Genomic DNA, 19,376 nt, shown 5'->3' with positions numbered 1-19,376 from the left:
TTCATTACAGTTTATGGTCTTGCTTCTGGTTGTCATTTTTTAAAGTTGGGTGAGTGAATGAGTAATGAATACATTCTTACATTTCTGTTTTTGCTATCCCACCTCACAGCCTCCATGCACTATTCACAATCTTAAACCATTCATTCTGTGGCCCATTGTGTATAATCCTGACAAGTTCTAAAACCCATTTTTACTCACCACAATAGCCCTCTCACTTTGTCTCTCCCTCGCTCTCCAAAATGTCATATTTTTAGAGAGTTCAATGTTGTTCAGAGTCTGAAGTTTCTTAGTCATTGCTGCACTTGTTATTTGTACCCGTCTGTTTTTCTTCAAAAGAAACATTTGAGGAAAGGTGAAGGAGGTGAAAACAATCATTGTAAATGTGTGATTTTCTGGTTTGGTCAATGCCTTCCCCCATAGGGCAGTGATGAAAGACCCCCAAATTTTGTGTCTTAAGGAAGCAGTTTGCCTTCAGTCACACATGGACCATCCGTGCCTTCTTTTTTTATCACTTGCAGGGCAGCATAGGGACAATGATGTTGGTCTGATGGTCATCTGGTTTTTCTTTCAGTTTCTCCTTCACATTGGTCCAAGATACTAGTTCAACATGTACTGACTCCAGGACATTATTTTTTTCATGACATCATCAAATTTTGTGTTGCATTAGTGGTTAGAAGGTAACGCTCATAGCCTGACTCTACGGTCAGTCCAACACTTTGGTCCAGACTGAAATATCTCACACAATTACCGGATGGATTGCCATGAAAATTTGAGACATTTATGGTCTCCACAGGATGAAGCATGACGACTGACTTTTCATCTGGTGTCACCAGAATTTTAATTTGTTCGATACTTTGGTTTATGACCAAATACTTGCAAAACTAATGACATCCCCAACAGCCTCAGCTGCACTTTGTGTTAACTGTGTTAATGATCAAATGTTAGCATGTTAACAGGCTAAGCTAAGATAATGAAAATGGTCAGTTTTACCCTGCCCATTAACATTGCCATTGTAAGCATGTTAGCATGCTGAGCATGTTAGCTTTTAACTCTAACAAGTCTGTTAGTCTTGTTTATTAACGAGCTATAAAATGACATGATAACAAAGTCTACCATTCCATTATCCAAGGCAAACCTAAAATTGGTAATGTCACAATGTGGGATGACCTGTCCCTTATTGCAGCCTCTAGGGTTGTAGTTGGTTGTGGTGTTAAAGAAAGTGTGCCCACTCCTCATGTTGTTCTTCAGTAAAAAATGCTTATAGGGACAAGATCAGACAAGGCAGAAGGTTGAAATGTGATTGGATTTCACCGTGCTGGGGTTTTCAGAAGTGGGGCTTTCAGCCTCGACGCCCACATGTTTACTGTTGTGAATAAGTCCAAAGGGGTTATCCACCCAGAGACCTTCTCCTAACCAGACTTTTACACAGATCTGTCACTGCTCAGCTTTGGCATGAAAAGTGAACATGGGCTCTTATAATACTACAGTGAGGATACTGTTGTCAGGTTTAGACATGAACCGTCTCTCTCAGCTATAAATTTCACACTTCCTCCTCGCAGAGATGTTTGAATATGCATGTCAGGTGACCAAATAGAAATCCTTTAAAGTTACATGAGACTATTCTCACAGTTTCAGATCCATGCATGTCCCATGACCAATACTATTATTGTGATGTTTAAAAACAGAAGTAAGGCATGGTCATTATCTTTTGTCAAAGGGATAGAATGTGGAAGTAGTGCAAGTTACAGCCTTTGTTATATTCAACAGCAGTACAATAAAATAGTCTCTCACTGGTTTGAAGTCAGACAATCTGCACAACATGCCCAGATTTTAATAATACATTGCTGAGATAACACTGTGCTCACAGCGAAACTGAGCAGTGAATGTGACTAAATGAGCAGTAGAGAACGTGTGAATGTGTGTTAACACTGGTCCCACACCCCCCTGAGGTCAGCAAACACACAAGCATACACCTCACACATACACACACACACACGTAGATACAAATATCTACACACAGAGTTGACAATTAATGTCCTGGTGCAATATGCTGCAAAATGTTCAATTTGCTGCAGGTCACAGGGGTATCTAGGAGCCCAATATACTTTCAGAGCAGGCGTGACTTCAGTGTGGAACCATTAGTGGGTGCAGGAGGGGCATGGTGCACCAGCAGGTCACAGCACAGCACTTTCTTTCCCTCTCATCACACCAAATAAAGCAAAAAGAGCCTATAAGACCAGTAATTCATTGTTTTAATTTTTATTTTGTTGGAATGAACAGTCCCTATTGAACTTTTCTGTCAGGGACATTGGGATTAAAAGCAGCCACATGCTTTACATTTTGTTCACTTCTTGGACCACTGAATGAAGCAATCAAAGTGATGATACATTTTGTCAGAAATCCTTGAGATTTCCATGTCTACCTTGGAAAGTGAGTCCTTATCAAACAAAGCAATGCAGGCAAGGTCCCCTTATACTTTGATAAAACACTGATAGAATACTGATAGAAATCTCCCACTGGATAGCAGTCACTCCACTAAACCCTAATTTGAGTTATAAAGGTCACACACAGAATATGACTGTAAAATCATCAATCATCTAAATGCGTTGCTGGGTGTACAGGGAGTATTCGTAATAAATGAAGGGAGAGCTCATAATATGGAAAGGAGAGATGAAAAGAGCGAAAGGCGGACAGGCTGTTGGGATGACAGCCTGTTGTGATATACTAATAACAGTTAATATAGCTCTCTGTCTGATTAGCTGATGAAATTAGATATTGAAAATTGCTGCCCTTACCTTTGAAAACAGTGTCACCCATTCATCAAACACCTATATCATCAGGTTTGTTCTTAAATCCCTAAAGAACATTTGTACACAAAAAAAGTGCCTAATTATCAGCATTTTCTCAGCCTGAGCTCGCTATTAGATATGCATAAAGTTGTGGCCTTTGGTTAGAAGATTCAAACAGATTTCACAGTTTATTCTTATGATCTGTACTAATTGGACATAGTTGTATGAAGCCATCTCCCGCAAAGTTGCAGACAAATGATTCAATTCTTTGAAGAATTCATTTATGTATTGGAAATCCAGTGTTGTGACCTAATGTGTTGAAAGAATAATATTGCTCATCTCTGATGAATAGGGTAAACAAATTATTGAATTATTGGAGTAATAAAATCCTGCTTCTCAAAAACAAGCCCGTTTTTTTCTGCAATATTTGATTTTATCTTTTTATCCCAGTGCAAGTTTGAAAAGCTTTTATAGTTAAGTTCAGCTCTGAGACTTTAACCACTAATAAATATAGAGGACAAAATAGACAAGTAATACTAAGCAATCAATTTATCTCATTTTCAGTAGTAGAGATTGTACTAAATCAAACATATGAAGTTTAAAGGGTTTATTACAAAATTACAGTTCACATATTTCCATAAATAAGGTAATCTAATCTCCAGTGACTTGTAATTGTTAAAACTGTGCATATCTGTAATTAGTTTAAATAACTAACAGTTTAATTAAAAAGAACTAATTAATCTTTCAATCGTGTTGGTGTCTGTGTGCTCCCTTGGTATCTTTCTTCTATTGTCATAATCTGAGCTCAAATTAGTCAAATTTCTGCATCTTGTTAGTTAGTCCTGAACAAAAGGATAAATAATGGTAAGCACTGCAAAGATTTATGCTTCTTGTAAATATCTGCTTTGCACCAGAGGTTTCACCACAAAGGTACAGCACTATGTCTATGACTCACTCTGTCTCTCTGTGTGGCTTCCTGTTGTCTGTCTCTCAGTCTTCTACCCTCTCTCCACTCTTTAACCTCAGTCGACAGTTTACTGTTTCTCTCTTTGCCGAATCCCTGGATGGATTCAGCTTGATTGATTGTAATGAGTTCGGGGAGCTCAAACATGGCTGGAGGTGCACTGGGGACGGCCTTCTCTTTCCTGCTCCTCGCCTCTATTATACAAGGTAATCCTGGACCACATGTGCTGTTGCTCATATAATATACAAAGAAAGAGGGGATATTTATGTGGGTTTGAAATCTGTATTGGGTTCTGGTGTGACAAGCTGCATCGGTATAATACTATGATTGTATCTGCCTGCATCCCAGTGGACTTGAGTCTGTAATAGCAACTTCAAAGTGCAAGTGATTTTGTCTCCTCACTTTCCTTGCCTCCAACGCTATCTGATGTGCTTGACAGGGCACCAGGATGTTGAGCTGTTCCATGATGAAACGGTGGAAGCAGTAGTGGGCCAGAACATTAGCCTACACTGTATTGTAAAAAACATCACCAATCTCCAGATTGTCAATATTGAATGGAGTAAGAGAGGAAATGAAATAGAAAAGCTGGCTCTGTACACACCACGTCATGGAGTCCATCGATTTAGGTCTGATGTTAACATCCAGATTGTGAACAATGATACAAAGAACTTCATGGGCTCCTATCTACAGCTTCATAGCTTGGAGAGTTGGAACAGTGGCATCTATATTTGTGATGTTACAACTTTTCCTTTTGGCTCCACCAGGGTTGAAACAGAGCTAAAGATCAAAGGTAAGGCAGACATGCACACACTACTGTATATGCTTCAACCAAGACTCTGCATTCCTCACAGGATTTAATATCTGGGTAGAGATGTAACTTTCTGTTTAGAACATACAGGATGACAACAACTTCTATCTTATTGTCCACTGCATGTTTTTAATGTTACTCCTGATTGCATCACAGCACTCCTTCTCCACCAGTCTCAGCAGTTATTTACCTCTGAGCAAATGTATGTAATAATTGCAAAATCACATCCAAGAGCTGTGTTTGACATGAGATGTGTATTTTCATTCCTTTATTTGGCCCATCTGAAAATAAAGTAGTCAGTATTCTTATGCTAATATCATCCGCTGCTCTGTAATCATTGATTCTTTTCATTTTACAGCAAATGTTTTACATAAGCATTCTTGTGTTGTCAGTTCAAGTTAATCTCACTTTTTCTCTCTAATAGATGTTTTCAGAATAACGTGTGATGTGAATAGCACTGTTGAAGTCCAGTCTGGAGAAAATGTGACCATTCAATGCACAGCGCTCCGTAATGTACAGTACAGGTGGACCAAGGTACGGAAAACAGGAAACATGCCATTTCTTCATTCCTCTGTATTTCAGTTCATTCACTGAATGTCAGGATTATTTAGTTACTTCAAAACCTACATTACAAAAACACCTTGATATGAAAAGGTATGTATGTGCTACATAATCTCGTTTTACTCTAGAACGAGGAGCTGGTGTCGCAGAATGAATCTTTGCAGCTCTGGTGGGTGACAGATGCTCACGCAGGGGTTTACACACTGACTGCCAGCAGAGGAAACGAAACTCTGCATTTAGAGTTTATCATCACAATCCAAGCAACAACCACAAGCTCGAAGAGAGGTGAGCCTCTCCATTTCCTTCCCACTATTTCTCTTTGTGTAGTACTTAATTTCAGCATTTCCTCATGACTTAATAAACTGCACTGGACCAGAGAGCTGATACTTGACTTTTGTTATTATACTGTTGCATTAAAAATGTTAATTAGCTGGAAGGAAAGAGACAGATTCAAAGGATTCTGAAGCTGTCAGCCATGTTACAAGAAAGTACCAATGTGAATAAATTAGGAGCTACAAAACTTGAAAAAATTCTCTCTCAATTATTTGCTGCAAATCATTTGCGCCATGGGATTAAGGTGAATGCTGAATCAAGTAGAACTAAAGCAGTTTTTTCACAGGTTTTTAAATTGTAAAACAACCAAACTACATGTCGTCTGCCCCACTGGTTCTATAGTAGCTTATAGTGCTGTGAGTGGGTTGTGCTTAAGTAGGAAAATAATCCCCGGCTGTCTGCTTCCCCATGCATGGCCTACATGTTTTTCATGAGAATCTGAATAAGTACTCGCATGAAAAAGAAAGCAAAGAAAAAAAGTACAAGCCACACAGACGTCAGAAGTCACTTCCTGCTCTTCATCTCTATGTACTTTCAAACCACAGGAAGACACACACACACACACTGAGCAGAGCTTCAACAGCATCTCTGAATCATGTCATGGGGTGAGAGCACAATCTGTTGGACAGATAAGAGTAGTACAGCCCGAATGTCGGTTTGAAAAATGATATGAGCTACTTGAAACAGACACAGCGCTGCATTAGATCACATCCTATCGTGGCGTTGGATTGCATTTAATATGCTTGTAAATGAGCAAAAGTTTGCAGAATTTCAATCTCCCAGTTGTGTCTCAAAGGGGATGCAAGCTAACATGGATCATATCCCTGAATATAAGAACAGTAGAGAAAACAATCGATGCATAACAGATTAATTATACTCATTAATTAGAAATACACATTCGCCATACCATTGAATTTGAAATTCATGCCTACAGATTTGCCTTGGATCAGCACTCTATGCCCATGGATTCACTGCACAGGTTCTTGAATGAGCTCTTTGTCTTATTTTACTAATTGATTATTCACAGGGTGCTAATAAATGCCTGCTTGTTGCATGTTTTAATGATGTATCACTGTGTAGTGGATATTTTAAAGTTTTGTGCATTACTTTCAGCTTTTCAGTGTGAAGCTCATTAAAGGAACAGCTTGACGTTTGTTGGAAAACACTTATTTGCTTCCTTCTCAAGAGTTAGTTGAGAAGATCGATACCACTCTCACATCTGGTATGGTAAATATGTAGCTAGAGCCAGAAGCCTGTTAGCTTAATCTAGCATAAAGCTGTTTACCCCTATTTCCAGTCTTTATGTTAAGCTAAGCTAAGCTAACCGGCTGCAGGCTCCAGCTACTTTTCGTACATGTGGCATCGATGTTCTCATTTAACTCCTGGCAACAAAGCGATTAAGTGTATTTCCCAAAATGTTGAACTATGCCTTTAACTGGGATGCCGCTAACACGAACAAAGAGATTTCTATTTCATATTGGCTACAGTTTGTTTTTTCATGTCATTTATGACATGGCAATGGAGAAATGGCAATGGCAAGAATATATGTTTCTGATAATGCACTGACAACATTGAAAAAGCACAGTTCATTGCTGACAGCATGTTTAGTATAGTCCCCCCTGTTTTGCTTCTTTCAGATCTTGTGACAGTGTCACCACAGTTTAATGTATCTGAAAGTTTGAACAAATCAGCAGACAGCGGCCTTACCACATCACAGAGTGCTGAGATTTCAACCACTTGGACCATGGGTGCAGGTACTGGTGTAACAGATAATAATCCCGAACCCAGCAATGTTACTATCACAGCGAATGTCACATCATCCTCTGCTACACAAACTGACCCCTATAACTTCTACAACTCGACAACGAGGAATGACATAAGGACAGAGGAGTCCAGCACCACGGGAAACAGTACAGCAAACTCTACATCATCTGGTGCAACCTCAACTCTGAGCGCTGGAAAAACAACAGACTCCATTGGGGATAATGGTAATAATTACTTGATATTTCACAATTAATTGATGCTGGAAAAATCGTGATTCTCTTCCTTTCTCCCTCACTAATGCAACATTTCTAGGATAGGATCTGTGACCATAATCTGCCATGAGACTCAAAAACAAAGGTGGAAGTTTTATATTCTGTCTGTCTGAATCTACATCTCTTAGTTTGCCTGAAATTGGCTTTTCATTAATGCTCTCATATATTGTTTGAGGGATCATATCATTTGCTCTGGGGACTGCCAACAGTGCGGGTTGCTTTGTGACGGCAAGGGGAGCCATGGTGCCGGAAAGTAAAAACAGTTTGAAAGCATCAAACAACTAAGTAACAGCATGGCTTAATTCTCAACAGACAAGACCCCTTAAAAACCACAGGTGAACATAAGCCACAGATTCTTCATCATCTGCCTCTTCATCAAATGCGGTGGCTTTATCTCAGCCTCAGGCTAAATAGGTAAAGGTAGAAAACTAATTAAAATAAGCATCAACTCCTGGAGTTGGAGCATGACCAGCTGTAGGGGAAGATTGCAATGGACACCTTGCTGCCGAAAGGCAAAAAGTTTCACATTGTAGCTTAACATTTATTATCAATATTTGTTGCAGACTGAACAAACTGATGTGCTAGTGTCCTAGAAACAGATCTCTTGCTGCTGTCCTCCAAAATTACACTTTTTCCCTTCTCTGAATTTACTCCTTAGATACTGCACGAAGTCATCTGGTGTGTGTGTTCATCATCGTTCCAGTTCTGGTATTGATCGCTGTGGCTGGCATTCACTGGAGGAGACAAATTATAAAGCAGAGGTGAAACTCTCGCCATATACTATATATCCATTTTACACTTGCTTGCACTTGTTCAGGATCACCCAGTGCATGTCTGTCCTAGCATGACCCTGAACAACAGGGAAAATATTGATATTTCTTTTATTTTACTACAATATCTGCATATTTCCTGGATACAGCTAACTCTCTAGCAATGCCACTAGTCTATACTATACTCTCTTTCTGTAGGATGGATGAACCGCCTTCATTTAAACCCCCTCCTCCGCCAGTCAAGTATACAGCTGCAAAACAACGGGACAATTACCCCATCTCAAGGTGTAACTCAGGAACAGAACTTGAAATGAAGCATCAGTTAAATGATGTATAATGTAAGCTGTGTCCTGTCTTGGTTACATGCACATGCATCTACTTTCAGTTGTGGTCGTTTTCAAACTGTGGTGACAGCATTCTCAAGCAATTCTGCAAATGCAGGCTGTGTGTTTATCTGGCTTGGGTTGGGTAGATTCTTTGCTATTGTGTATAAAATTTTTCAGGGTTTGGTTTTACTCTTACAGAAGCTAAGTATTTTGAGATGTTTTTGTTTTTGTTTTTTTGGTTTTTCTAGGGATTTCTTGTATATTGAATGTATGACAATTCACAACAAAGTTTCTAATATTTTAAAATAAAAACTGGTTTAATTTGCCTCTGATTTTTTTTTTACTATTATATTGTAGGTACTTTCTCTTTATGCTATTTTCACAATATCATATATCCAGATTGTCTTTTTTAATGCATTCATTTGCATTTTAAATCATAGCTATTGTATCTCATGCAGCAGTCAACAGGCACTTTTTTTTTTGTATAGAGACAAAACTTAACGTCAGCTGTTAACGCATCTGTGAAGTTGTAATTCTGGCTTTTATCTGTAGAATCTGTGATTTAGGACTTCCTGTCTGAAATGAAAGCCCAATGGCTTCCTCTAATCTAGCTGTTAAATGCCGATGTCGCAAGCTCTCAAAGACCACTGGTGTCCACAGGTACCACAGAGTGACACTTGAGTGTACAAAGCGGGCCTTAAACCACAAACCACAAGGGCTTAATGGCTAAAAAAAAAAAAAGAAAACATAACAACCACTGGATGCCATCTTACACACACAAAGGAAATGGATGTTTTTGAAATGTAAATGTCAATACAGCTTTTCATACTTTTAAGTATTCACTGGTTCTATTTTTTTATTCCTCTGTGGTGATAATTTATTTTGAGGCCAGATTAAGTGGACTCTGCTTTTCCGATAACATGCTCTATGTATACACACACGCACACACTTCTGCGTATTGCTGTTTTGAGAAGCCTGTCACGACTGCCTTTTTTTTCTTCTGATTTTCCGACCACAGTAGCAAAACCACAATGTATTGTGTGTATGCAATGAATAAATTCTTGTTTATATAAAGCTCTGAAGCCACATGTACAAAGATAATACATATAATATATACTGTACAGGCCTAGTGTACTGTACACAAACTAAGTATACGTGTTTGTGTGAGTGTTATTCACAACACTGTGGGAATTGACCTCTGCCATCTGGGGACTGAAAAGGCGGGTCCTACAAATTGAACTATTTATTTTAGGGTTAAGCCTTTTTTTAGGATCAGAGTCAGGTTTATTAAATTGAAAATAGGATTAGGGGTTAACTGAATTGAATTGAATTGAATTTACAAAATATCTTTTGCTGGTGAATAAACTTAATGAAACTTTTCTGGCCTTTAAGGATGGAATGTTTTTTTCTGTGCTCACATTTTTAAACTTACTTATTTTTGGATTAATAGAAAATTGTATTCATCGAAAATTGCTGCTGTTTGTTGTCATCTTAGTAATATGGTGACCTATTTGGAATTGCATTGTATCTCGCAATATTCAGACTGCACCTTAGAATGAGGTTACATAGTTTCCTGTTTGTAACTGTAGAGCAGCCAGTTTTCAAAGCACTGTGATAAGAGAGAGGTAACTAAGGCAAGGTAAAAATAGACTACAGTGTAGCACACCTCTCTGACTAAAGACGGTGATGCCCTGTAGCCTGACAGCAATCGTGTCAGACAGACAACCCATTTTGTTGTAAGTCGGCTGGATTATGGGCGAAAACGGTAAGATCAGAATAACTTCTGGAACTTCTAAACTTATATTTAGATTTACAAATTTGAATATAATATTGCTACATAGTAGATATCATTGTAAATACTGTATGTTTCCCAAAGGATCATTTTGCAAAATGTTGATTTTACCACAAAAACAGAAATCAGCAGAAAATCAAAAGCACATGTCACAGAATGGCAGAACAAAAGGTGAATGTAAAAATCGGAGGATTACAACAAACAAAACAATGAGTTAATAATCCTAACTTGTTTGAATGTGATGGTATCTTGCTCCGTTTAGGATCCACACACGTTGGTGTCACAGGACAAAAGTTAATTATACCATGTGCAGCACACTTAACCTCAGAAACACTTGTAAAACCTTTTAATCTAATAATTTATCTTGCAAACTGTGGTTACAGTAGGATGAATGAATATCCTGTGAAATTTGTCAGTATTGTGCAGTTGATATTGGTACAATATTTACTTCCGTTGAAGAAAATAATAGTTCTTTGGAGGCAACATTGTGACTTCTAGATCATTATTTGAGAAACCGTCCTTACATGTTCCATGTGTAGTAACACATGGTAGATACATGCACAGATAGATACAGGTAGATACAAAGGTATATGTATTTACAGTATACATTAATAGTTTTATAATGGCTTTAATATTCTTCAATGTCTGCAACTTGCTCTGTTTTTCTTCCAATTGGAATTCCAATTGTTCAGTATTGTTTAAGCATTTGATTGCACGTTTGTCACCAGTGCAAAGTGATGACGCATTTTAAAAATGTTTCATCTTTTCTGTGTGTTTTTGAGAAGTACATGGGGAAATTCCAAGCGATATTAGTGATAGCTGATAAAAATGTAAGTCCGTAATTCCACACTGGCTTAGGAAACTTTACATTTTTTGATTCCCACAGACAGAAATTTAACAGTTTGAGGCGTTAATAATCGGCCTGTGTTCATCTTTTAGTGTGCCACACTGAATTGGTTGGTCTGGTGGTGTTATCTCTGGCCTTGTTGATCTCTTTGTGTCTCAATGTCATCTTCTATATCAGACGGACAGCCTCTTTGTGCAGAGGTATGGATATTTTAATTGTTCTTGTCTTATTGGCATGTTGTTTTGCTTTTTTTTAAATGTGGTTACGTTGATTTGAAACCTTTTACCAGTACAGGGCATTTTATAAATTGCTAAATATTTTGTTTATACAAACACAGATGGCTGCTGGCACCCACACATTAATGACGGAGAAAGGTATGCTTTTTATTTATTTATTTCTGATGAGGCTCTCTGCATGTTAACACGTTATATAGTCCAGTACTTGTAAATGTGTATTAAGTAATCCAATATTCCTATTTCTTTCTTATCTACAAATGAAATCTTGTTGTGGAAATAAACCTCCATATCTTGTTGAAGCCCGTCACAGAATGAAGGGCATTATTTTCATGACCTCAATCATCACGAGCAGCAGGAAAATCCCAACGATCATCATGAGCAACAGGAAAATCCAATCTATGGCAACATCAACACAGATAGAAGAGGTGAGCGCAGGCCTGCATTCTGTCGCCTTTTTAGAAAAATAAGAGGAAATCACTGAATTTTCTTAGAATGCAGTGAATCAATCAGTCTGTCACAAAAGGTATAATTTTGTATAAGCCTTGTTTTATCTATCGAATTCGATTTTCTTCATAAGTATAACATGATTGTTTTCTTTTTCTGTATACAGTAGATTACTGAAAATATAACGTGGCCAAGTGTGTTTTAACAAAAACTGAAAGTATATTTGGATCATTCCCCATTCCACTTTAAATAACTACATTTACAGTATAGATTTCATTTTCATCCATTGTGATATAACTCTCAGTTCTTTTAAATCACAGCTGAAGACTTTTCTGTTTGCCTTTTATTAAACCAAATTTGAGGGTTAAGATTTTACACTGCACTGTAACTTTTATTCTCCTGTTTTATCTGTCTTATTCCTTTTTTATCTTCTTTTTATTTCCAAATTTAACACTTTTAAATTGTATTTAAATGTCTTTTTACTTGTGCTGCTTTTATATTCTGTCTTGATGCCTTTTATGCTCTACGTAAAGCACTTTGAATTGCTTTGTTGTTGAAATGTGCTATACATATAAACTTGCCTTGCCTTGCCTATAAATTGCTTTAGATTTGTCTGTAGTAATTCAGTCTATAGATTCTTTTAAAAATCTGAATTCTTCTCCTTGTTTGTACAGTGTTAGTTTAATGTTAAACAAATGAACAATTCTTGTGTTTCACTTCAGATTCAGGTCTTGTAGAGGTTTGCTATGAGATGATGACCATGAAACACACAAGAGATCATATGAAGGTAACTGCTGTCACTGCATGTTCAGACTAGCAGGTATCACTGGTACAATATATCTCTGCGAGTTCATTAATGTAGTTTGTTGTGTAGAAAAGAACAACATTATTGCACACACACACAAAAAAAAAAAACAAACTTCATCATCATTTTTCTGTTCACTGCGGCGCAAGATTAATTTTGTGCCTGTTTGACAGTGCTCATTAATTTCCCTGATTATGCCTGTTTGCACGTGTTTTTTTTTTTCTTGAATGCATGCTAGAATGAATAAATTGTTAAACCTCTCTAGTACGTAAGATGAAATGTAGTGACTGTAAGATGCACTAGGTAACAAGCAAAAAAACTGACTTGTTTACAAAATGTAATCATGTTCTAAACCAATTGCCTGAGTGTATTTTGGTAAATGCTTTTATTTTAGTATATTTGCTATTCACACTGATACTAAATATATGATGTAAAAATATCCATGCAGATCACTTTAAACCATGCTGACAAATTTGCTTTCAAAACGGAAAGCATCTGATACCAGAGACACATTGTGGTCAATGAAACTGTTACAATACAATTAAGCACAAAATGTTCTAAAAATAGACTTCTTGAAATGCATGAGAACCTGCAGCCATAACTCTTATCTCAGACAGAGGATGTGTCCTTTTAACTGCAGGATTTTTGCTTACAAATACAAAAACCATATTTTAACAACCCACTTTGTTTCCATTGTCTGATACCAGCCACCACAGTCTGACCTGAATTATGCCTCGCTGGATCTGAAGCTGGCCAAGAAACGCAAGAAGAAGTATCGCTATCAGCAGGGCCAGAACCAGGGACGAAACAAACTTCAAGATCAGCCGCCAGGCCACCTCACACACCCCGTCAACGCTTTCTCGGAGGTGGAAGCAGACATGGATGCTCACCTTCCTCCCAGAGACACCAGCACAATGGTTTCGCACAGTAGCATCTACCTGAACAGTCAACAGATAGCCCAAGAGACAGAGGATATGGAAAGAGAAAGGAGTATAAATATAGAAAAGGAGAGTATGGGTTGGGAGGGAATGAGAAGGCGGGAAGATGGGGGAAGTAGAAAATGGATAGGAGAAGAAGAGAGTGAGGAAAGACAAAATAATGGGAGTGTATGCACACAGCTTCCAGAGATAGAAGCTATTCAGAGTGACGCAAATCACTTCATCAGCAATTTTAGCCCTGATAGTGACCAACAAGATTAGGCAGACATCATGTCACGACTCTTTTCTTGTTTCAAACTAGGCCACCTGAAAAAGTCAATAAAAACTACTGTCCATTACTGTGTCTGCAAGAATGAAAACTACATCATCTTCAACATTCAATGAGCTTTGCACAGTTGAGCAATTTCCTGATGCAAAGAACCTATCTCTTGAACTCTCCACATTGAGCAACTGAGGGAAAAAGTGTACCTTTCTATGCAGAGGATGTAATAAAAAAAGGAAACTGTGTGTGACATTTAGAGGTCAAGGGCCACATGGAAATTTTAAAAATTTGTTGCGAAAGACAAGGAAAACATCAGCTCATCAGAGGATTATTCATTGTTTTGATGTCTTGTCTCACAGAAGGGTGTGAGGGGAAAAATCTTTTACATTTGTTTTCCATGCTGTAGACCAGACCTCAAGAGGCAACACTTTCTAGGGCAAATGTGCTTTCCTTCACAAGTGAATCTGTTTTTCGGTCGTGTTATGACTGGAGATAAAACGAATGTGAAGATAAAATTAAAAGGCAAGGCACTAGAGAGAGGAAAGCTATAAGTACGATATACTGTGAGTAATGCAATTTTATTTTCCCTGTGGGCATATTGTTATGTAAATGTAACCCACGGAGGATTTTCCACGTCAACATTGTGATAATGGTCATTACCCTTATAATCTATTGCACTTATGAGCTAATGTGCCATCTGCTTAAATGATTATTTCTCTCTCTGTAATCCCCACTTGGAAAGGATAATTTCCTGCCCTACTATCTGCTGAAGGAACTGAGCTCTGAAGTTAACACAGCAGTGAGAAGCCTGCAGCACACTTACTGTTTGTTGACAGCTTATCAATACGTGACCATGGCCTACTTCCCCTCTGTGGATACATTTTTGGCCTCAGGCTTTTTGAATCTGTTGCGGCCATGCAGGGAAGCCAAAACAAAAATAAACAAACAAATAAACAAGCACATAATTTGATGTCGCAATAACTTGCATGTGAATGAATTGAAATTACAAAGCAGATCAAACAGGGTACAATTAATAACTGTCAAATACTGGTATGAGAAAACCTGAAAATGTGTTTCTTATAATAGTGCTTTCATACAGACCTGCACCTCAGCTTTGTCACATTTAAGTTGTAATTAGAAGCATTTTAAGATTATTAGATTAATATCAGCCATGCACTAAAATATATATAGGTGCTATGAATGATTGCCAAGAATCCTTACAGAAAATATCAGTCTCTACATTACAATTTACACTGTATGCACTCTGCTGGACTGCTCAGGAAATTCCCTTGATTGCATTGGGTGACGTAATAAAAAGGGCACTTTTCTTCCTGTTCAAACAGAGCTAAAGCTTTTAGCTGATGAAAGACAAAGGAGAATTTTTTTTAAGCATTTTTATGGTCTTTGGTACAGTAAACAAAAAAAAAAAAACAATCTAAGGCACACTAAATGTTACCATGGTATCATGTTTAAATTGACTTGGTTGAAGAATATTTTAAGGTCCTGAACTGCAGTAGACCATCAAGAGCTCAGGCTGCAACATTATGCCTTTTATATTGTGGCAATGAAATGCTTGTTGACATAAAAGTTTTGATAAATGAATATTTTTATCTTTATTTTAATAGATGTTTCTGAAAATGATGTATTAAAAAAACTGTGTGATTTTTTATCAAATGTCTATGTGAAATGATTTGAATAGCTACACAAAACCAAATTTTGGCTGCATTTCTTTTCCCCTGAGACTGCTGTGGACTCCATACAGAAGACTTTGTTTAAAGGTGTACTCCAGCAATTTAGTATGGAACTCCCATAATGTTAGTGGACATGTGACAGACATATTAAATATTATTAGTATTATGAAAATAAGATGATGAATAAAATGAAGTACTGGCTTCTGGTTTGGCTGAAAGGAAGAGTTTGGGGAACAGGTTAAACAGGCATTTTTTTAGTGTGCAGAAGACATTCTTCTTCTTCTTCTTCTTCTTCTTCGTCTTCTTCTTCTTATTATTATTACTAATACTATCATTGATAAAATATTATCACAGGAAAAAGATATATAAAAGATATAGCATCGATGATAGTCAGCAGTCACACTAAACGCCCAGTTTTGTAAACCGGAAAAGGATTGGGAACCGAGTGAAGCATCTCACAAGCAATAGACGATCTTCGTTGGAAACATGGCAGCGCTCATGTGAATGTCATGCCACTCTAACCACACACATTACCTGGACCAGTTCATGTTTGGTTGCGATTAGAGACACATTGAAGGTGGCATGTAAATGACATCTTGCAGGAATGTGCTTTAATTAATGTCAGACAGCTTCAGACGACTCAGTAAGATCCACATTTTACTTCATTCATTAGCGGAGCAGCTCTCGGTGTTAGCATCTTAGCTAATCGGTGGGCAACTTCAGACGTGATCACGATGGATCCTGACCAACAACTGAGAAATGTGAGTCACAAATGTGTTCAGTGACAACTACAGTAGGCATAAGATAGATGCACAATTATGGTGAGTTTATGGTGATGTTTCTCTCTGTCGCAGCTGCGGGATTTCCTGATGGTTTACAACCGCATGACTGAAATCTGCTTCCAGCGATGCAGCAGCAACTTCAACTACAGAAACCTTACCATGGACGAGGTGAGACAGGAGACTGGAGCTCATAAATACCCTGACAACTACATATGTACACACATCTACATACAGCTGCACAGTGGTGAAAAGTACATTTATTCAAGTAGTGTACTTAAGTATAATTTTGAGGTACTTGTAGTTTACTTGAATATTTCCATGGTATGCTACTTTATACTTCCACTCTACTACATTTATTTGACAGCTTTAGATACTTTTCAGATGAAGATTTGACACAATGGATAATATAACAAGCTTTTAAAATACAACACATTGTTAAGGAGGAAACAAGTTGTTTCCAACCTTTTTGCTTTTTGACGTCTTATAAAAAGCAGTGTGTAGTCGGGGTCACATTTCAGATGTGTATGAGTTGTGAACAGCTCTCTCACATGGTTTCATTTCAATAAATATTCCATTGATCCAATATTTCACTAAAAATCAAAGATTACAGAAAAAGTCCAAAAACTGAAAACAGATTTGTGTATCAGAACTTTGTTTTCGTCTTTCCTTTGCCATTAATCATCTCACGACCCCTCAGATTTATATGGTGACCCTTTGGAGGAGCCAGATCCTTAGGTTGTGAACCACTGGACTAAACTAGCTAACTGTATATAAAGTAGTTCAAACTAGCTCCACCTCCAGCAGCTACATGCTGCTTACACACTATATATATATACTATAACAGTATATTGCAAGGTGATTGTTGATCATCTCATTCCAAATCTATGGTCATATGTATGCAGTGGTGGAAGAAGTATCAATACCACAATGTAAAAACACTTCATTACATGTAAAAGTCCTCCATTTAAAATCCTACTCGAGTAAAAGTATAGATGTATTACTAGCTACATTATTCATACTGATGAGTCGCTGCATTAGCAGCATTTTATTGGTGTAGTTGCTCAAGGTGGAGCTAGTTTGAACTGCTTTGTGAGGGTCACAAGATAAATCTGAGGGGTCTTTAGATGATATATTGGGTAGGAGAGAAGAAAAAAACAGTTCTGCTACATACATTTGGATTAGTTTTTCAGAACCTTTCTTTAATCTTTGCATTTTTGTGAAATGTCAGAGTTTTCACTCTTTGTGCCTCAAGCAGTTATTTATTGAAACCATGCGAGGGGACATTTAGAGAGGAAATGTGTCTTTGGTGGAATGAATAACTTACAGATATCTAAAATTTGACAAGGAGACACGCGTACACGCTGATTTCTTTGTAATGAAAAGGTCTGGGAACAAGCTTATCATGTTATTTTATGTAAAATTGTAATCTGAATAGTACCTAAAGCTGTCAAATAAATGTAATGGAGTAAAAACTGCAATATTTCTCTCTGAAAGGGAGTATGAAGTAGCACAAAATGGAAATACTCAAGTGTACAAGTACCTTAAAATTGTACTTAAGTACAGTACTTGAGTAAATGCACTTAGTTACATCCCACCACTGTATGTATGTTGCTCTAACAGCCTCCACTGCTCTGATTTTCTGTTCCGGGCCGTCCACATTCTTTTGGCCACATAGTGAATCATGAACATTACTGTAGTTTTCCACTCATCACCTCTGATTGCTGTTGTGTTTCCAGGAGCGCTGTGTGGACAGCTGTGCGGGGAAGCTGATCCGCTCTAACCACCGCTTGATGGGCACCTATGTGCAGCTGATGCCTCGGATGGTGCAGCGGCGGATGGAGGAGATGGAGAGCAAGGCAGCAGAATTAGCCGCGGCTGGGGCTGCGGGGCCCGCCGTCACAGAAGCTTCACCAGCATCTGAAACCCCCATCACCACATCTCCACCCCCACTGTTGCCTCCATCAGTGACTGATGTTAGTCCAGAAGCCCATGACTCAGTCTTAAAGCCAGCAGCAATAGATATTCCACTTGAGCTGGATGCTGCTGTACACAAATCCGCAACAGCTGCAGAAGTCAAATTATCAGCCGCCACACCGTTCACACCTGCTACTGAAACAGTAAATCTCTTAGCGCTTGAGAAAGCTGGCAGCGGACCGTCTTATACAGCAGGCTCTCCACAGCCGCCCGTAGCTGGTGCCCACATAGAGTCTGGCAGTTCAGTGCCAGTGTTAATGCCAGCGAAACCAACTTCCTTCACAGAGGACCTGCCTGTGTCAACAGTAGCTGCTCCTACAGTGTCTAAATCCACAGTGAGCCTGTCAGGCCAAGAGAGAGCCCCAGAGATTCCCCCGCAGTCGGGCCAGTAATGAGGCTCAGTCTGGATCTGTCTCGCCCACACACACACACACACACACTGCCCTAATCTAACAAATAACTCATCACTGGCAGTCCTAATTGTGATGTTAATCTCTGTATTGCTGAAAAGAAGAGTTGAATATCATCATATTATATAATTTTTGCTGGTTACAGTTTCCTGAATGGAAGGGTGCTCTGGTTTTCTGTGTGTAATGAAAAAAAAATCTTTTAGATTTTTCACTGTTTGTTTTGTTTAAGCTCTGGTAACATGAAACAGGCAAAAATATTTTTTTTGACTAAATAGTGAACTATTCAATATGAAAATAATCTCAAATTGCAACTTTAGTGCACTGTGATCTAGCAGCAAAATAAGATGACCTGCAGAGAGTTTATTATAAAGTAACTTCTGCTACAGTATTGCAAAGTATGTGAGAAATGTTAATAACAAAAAAACAAATATGCTATAAGTGCTATAAGTCCCAGGTGTAAAATGTTATATTCTTTGATATGAGGCAAAAACAAGAATGAAGATGTTATAAGTGTGTCTGTGCAATGGCTGTTGAATAGTGATTTTTAGTGATGGTGGCAGTGTTGTTGCCAGGGGTCAATCACCAGCCTGCAGCCTGGATTATCTCCA

The 19,376-nt window shown here is 38.1% G+C and overlaps 3 protein-coding genes across 3 annotated transcripts; all 3 read left to right on the top strand.

The window, feature by feature from the left end:
• Nucleotides 1-3,783: 3,783 nt before the first annotated feature.
• On the top strand, nt 3,784-8,912 carry si:ch1073-15f19.2. The gene is made up of 7 exons (XM_044371759.1): nt 3,784-3,959; nt 4,193-4,543; nt 4,986-5,095; nt 5,251-5,407; nt 7,093-7,443; nt 8,150-8,252; nt 8,460-8,912. The coding sequence occupies exons 1-7, from the start codon at nt 3,878-3,880 to the stop codon at nt 8,596-8,598; spliced, it is 1,293 nt and encodes a 430-aa protein (XP_044227694.1). The 5' UTR covers nt 3,784-3,877; the 3' UTR covers nt 8,599-8,912.
• Nucleotides 8,913-10,261: 1,349 nt separating this feature from the next.
• On the top strand, nt 10,262-15,719 carry LOC122995423. The gene is made up of 6 exons (XM_044370649.1): nt 10,262-10,352; nt 11,319-11,426; nt 11,564-11,600; nt 11,763-11,887; nt 12,629-12,693; nt 13,419-15,719. Exons 1-6 carry the CDS (start codon nt 10,340-10,342, stop codon nt 13,908-13,910), a joined length of 840 nt encoding a protein of 279 aa, XP_044226584.1. The 5' UTR covers nt 10,262-10,339; the 3' UTR covers nt 13,911-15,719.
• Nucleotides 15,720-16,043: 324 nt separating this feature from the next.
• timm10b (translocase of inner mitochondrial membrane 10 homolog B (yeast)) lies at nt 16,044-18,945 on the top strand. Its single transcript, XM_044371638.1, has 3 exons — nt 16,044-16,363; nt 16,457-16,552; nt 18,121-18,945. Exons 1-3 carry the CDS (start codon nt 16,337-16,339, stop codon nt 18,748-18,750), a joined length of 753 nt encoding a protein of 250 aa, XP_044227573.1. The 5' UTR covers nt 16,044-16,336; the 3' UTR covers nt 18,751-18,945.
• Nucleotides 18,946-19,376: the final 431 nt, after the last annotated feature.

Source organism: Thunnus albacares, chromosome 13 (assembly GCF_914725855.1).
Source record: "Thunnus albacares chromosome 13, fThuAlb1.1, whole genome shotgun sequence".
NCBI classification, from domain to species: domain Eukaryota; kingdom Metazoa; phylum Chordata; class Actinopteri; order Scombriformes; family Scombridae; genus Thunnus; species Thunnus albacares.
The sequence above is the reverse complement of the archived record's forward strand: the minus strand, read 5'-3'. Positions and strand labels throughout refer to the sequence as shown.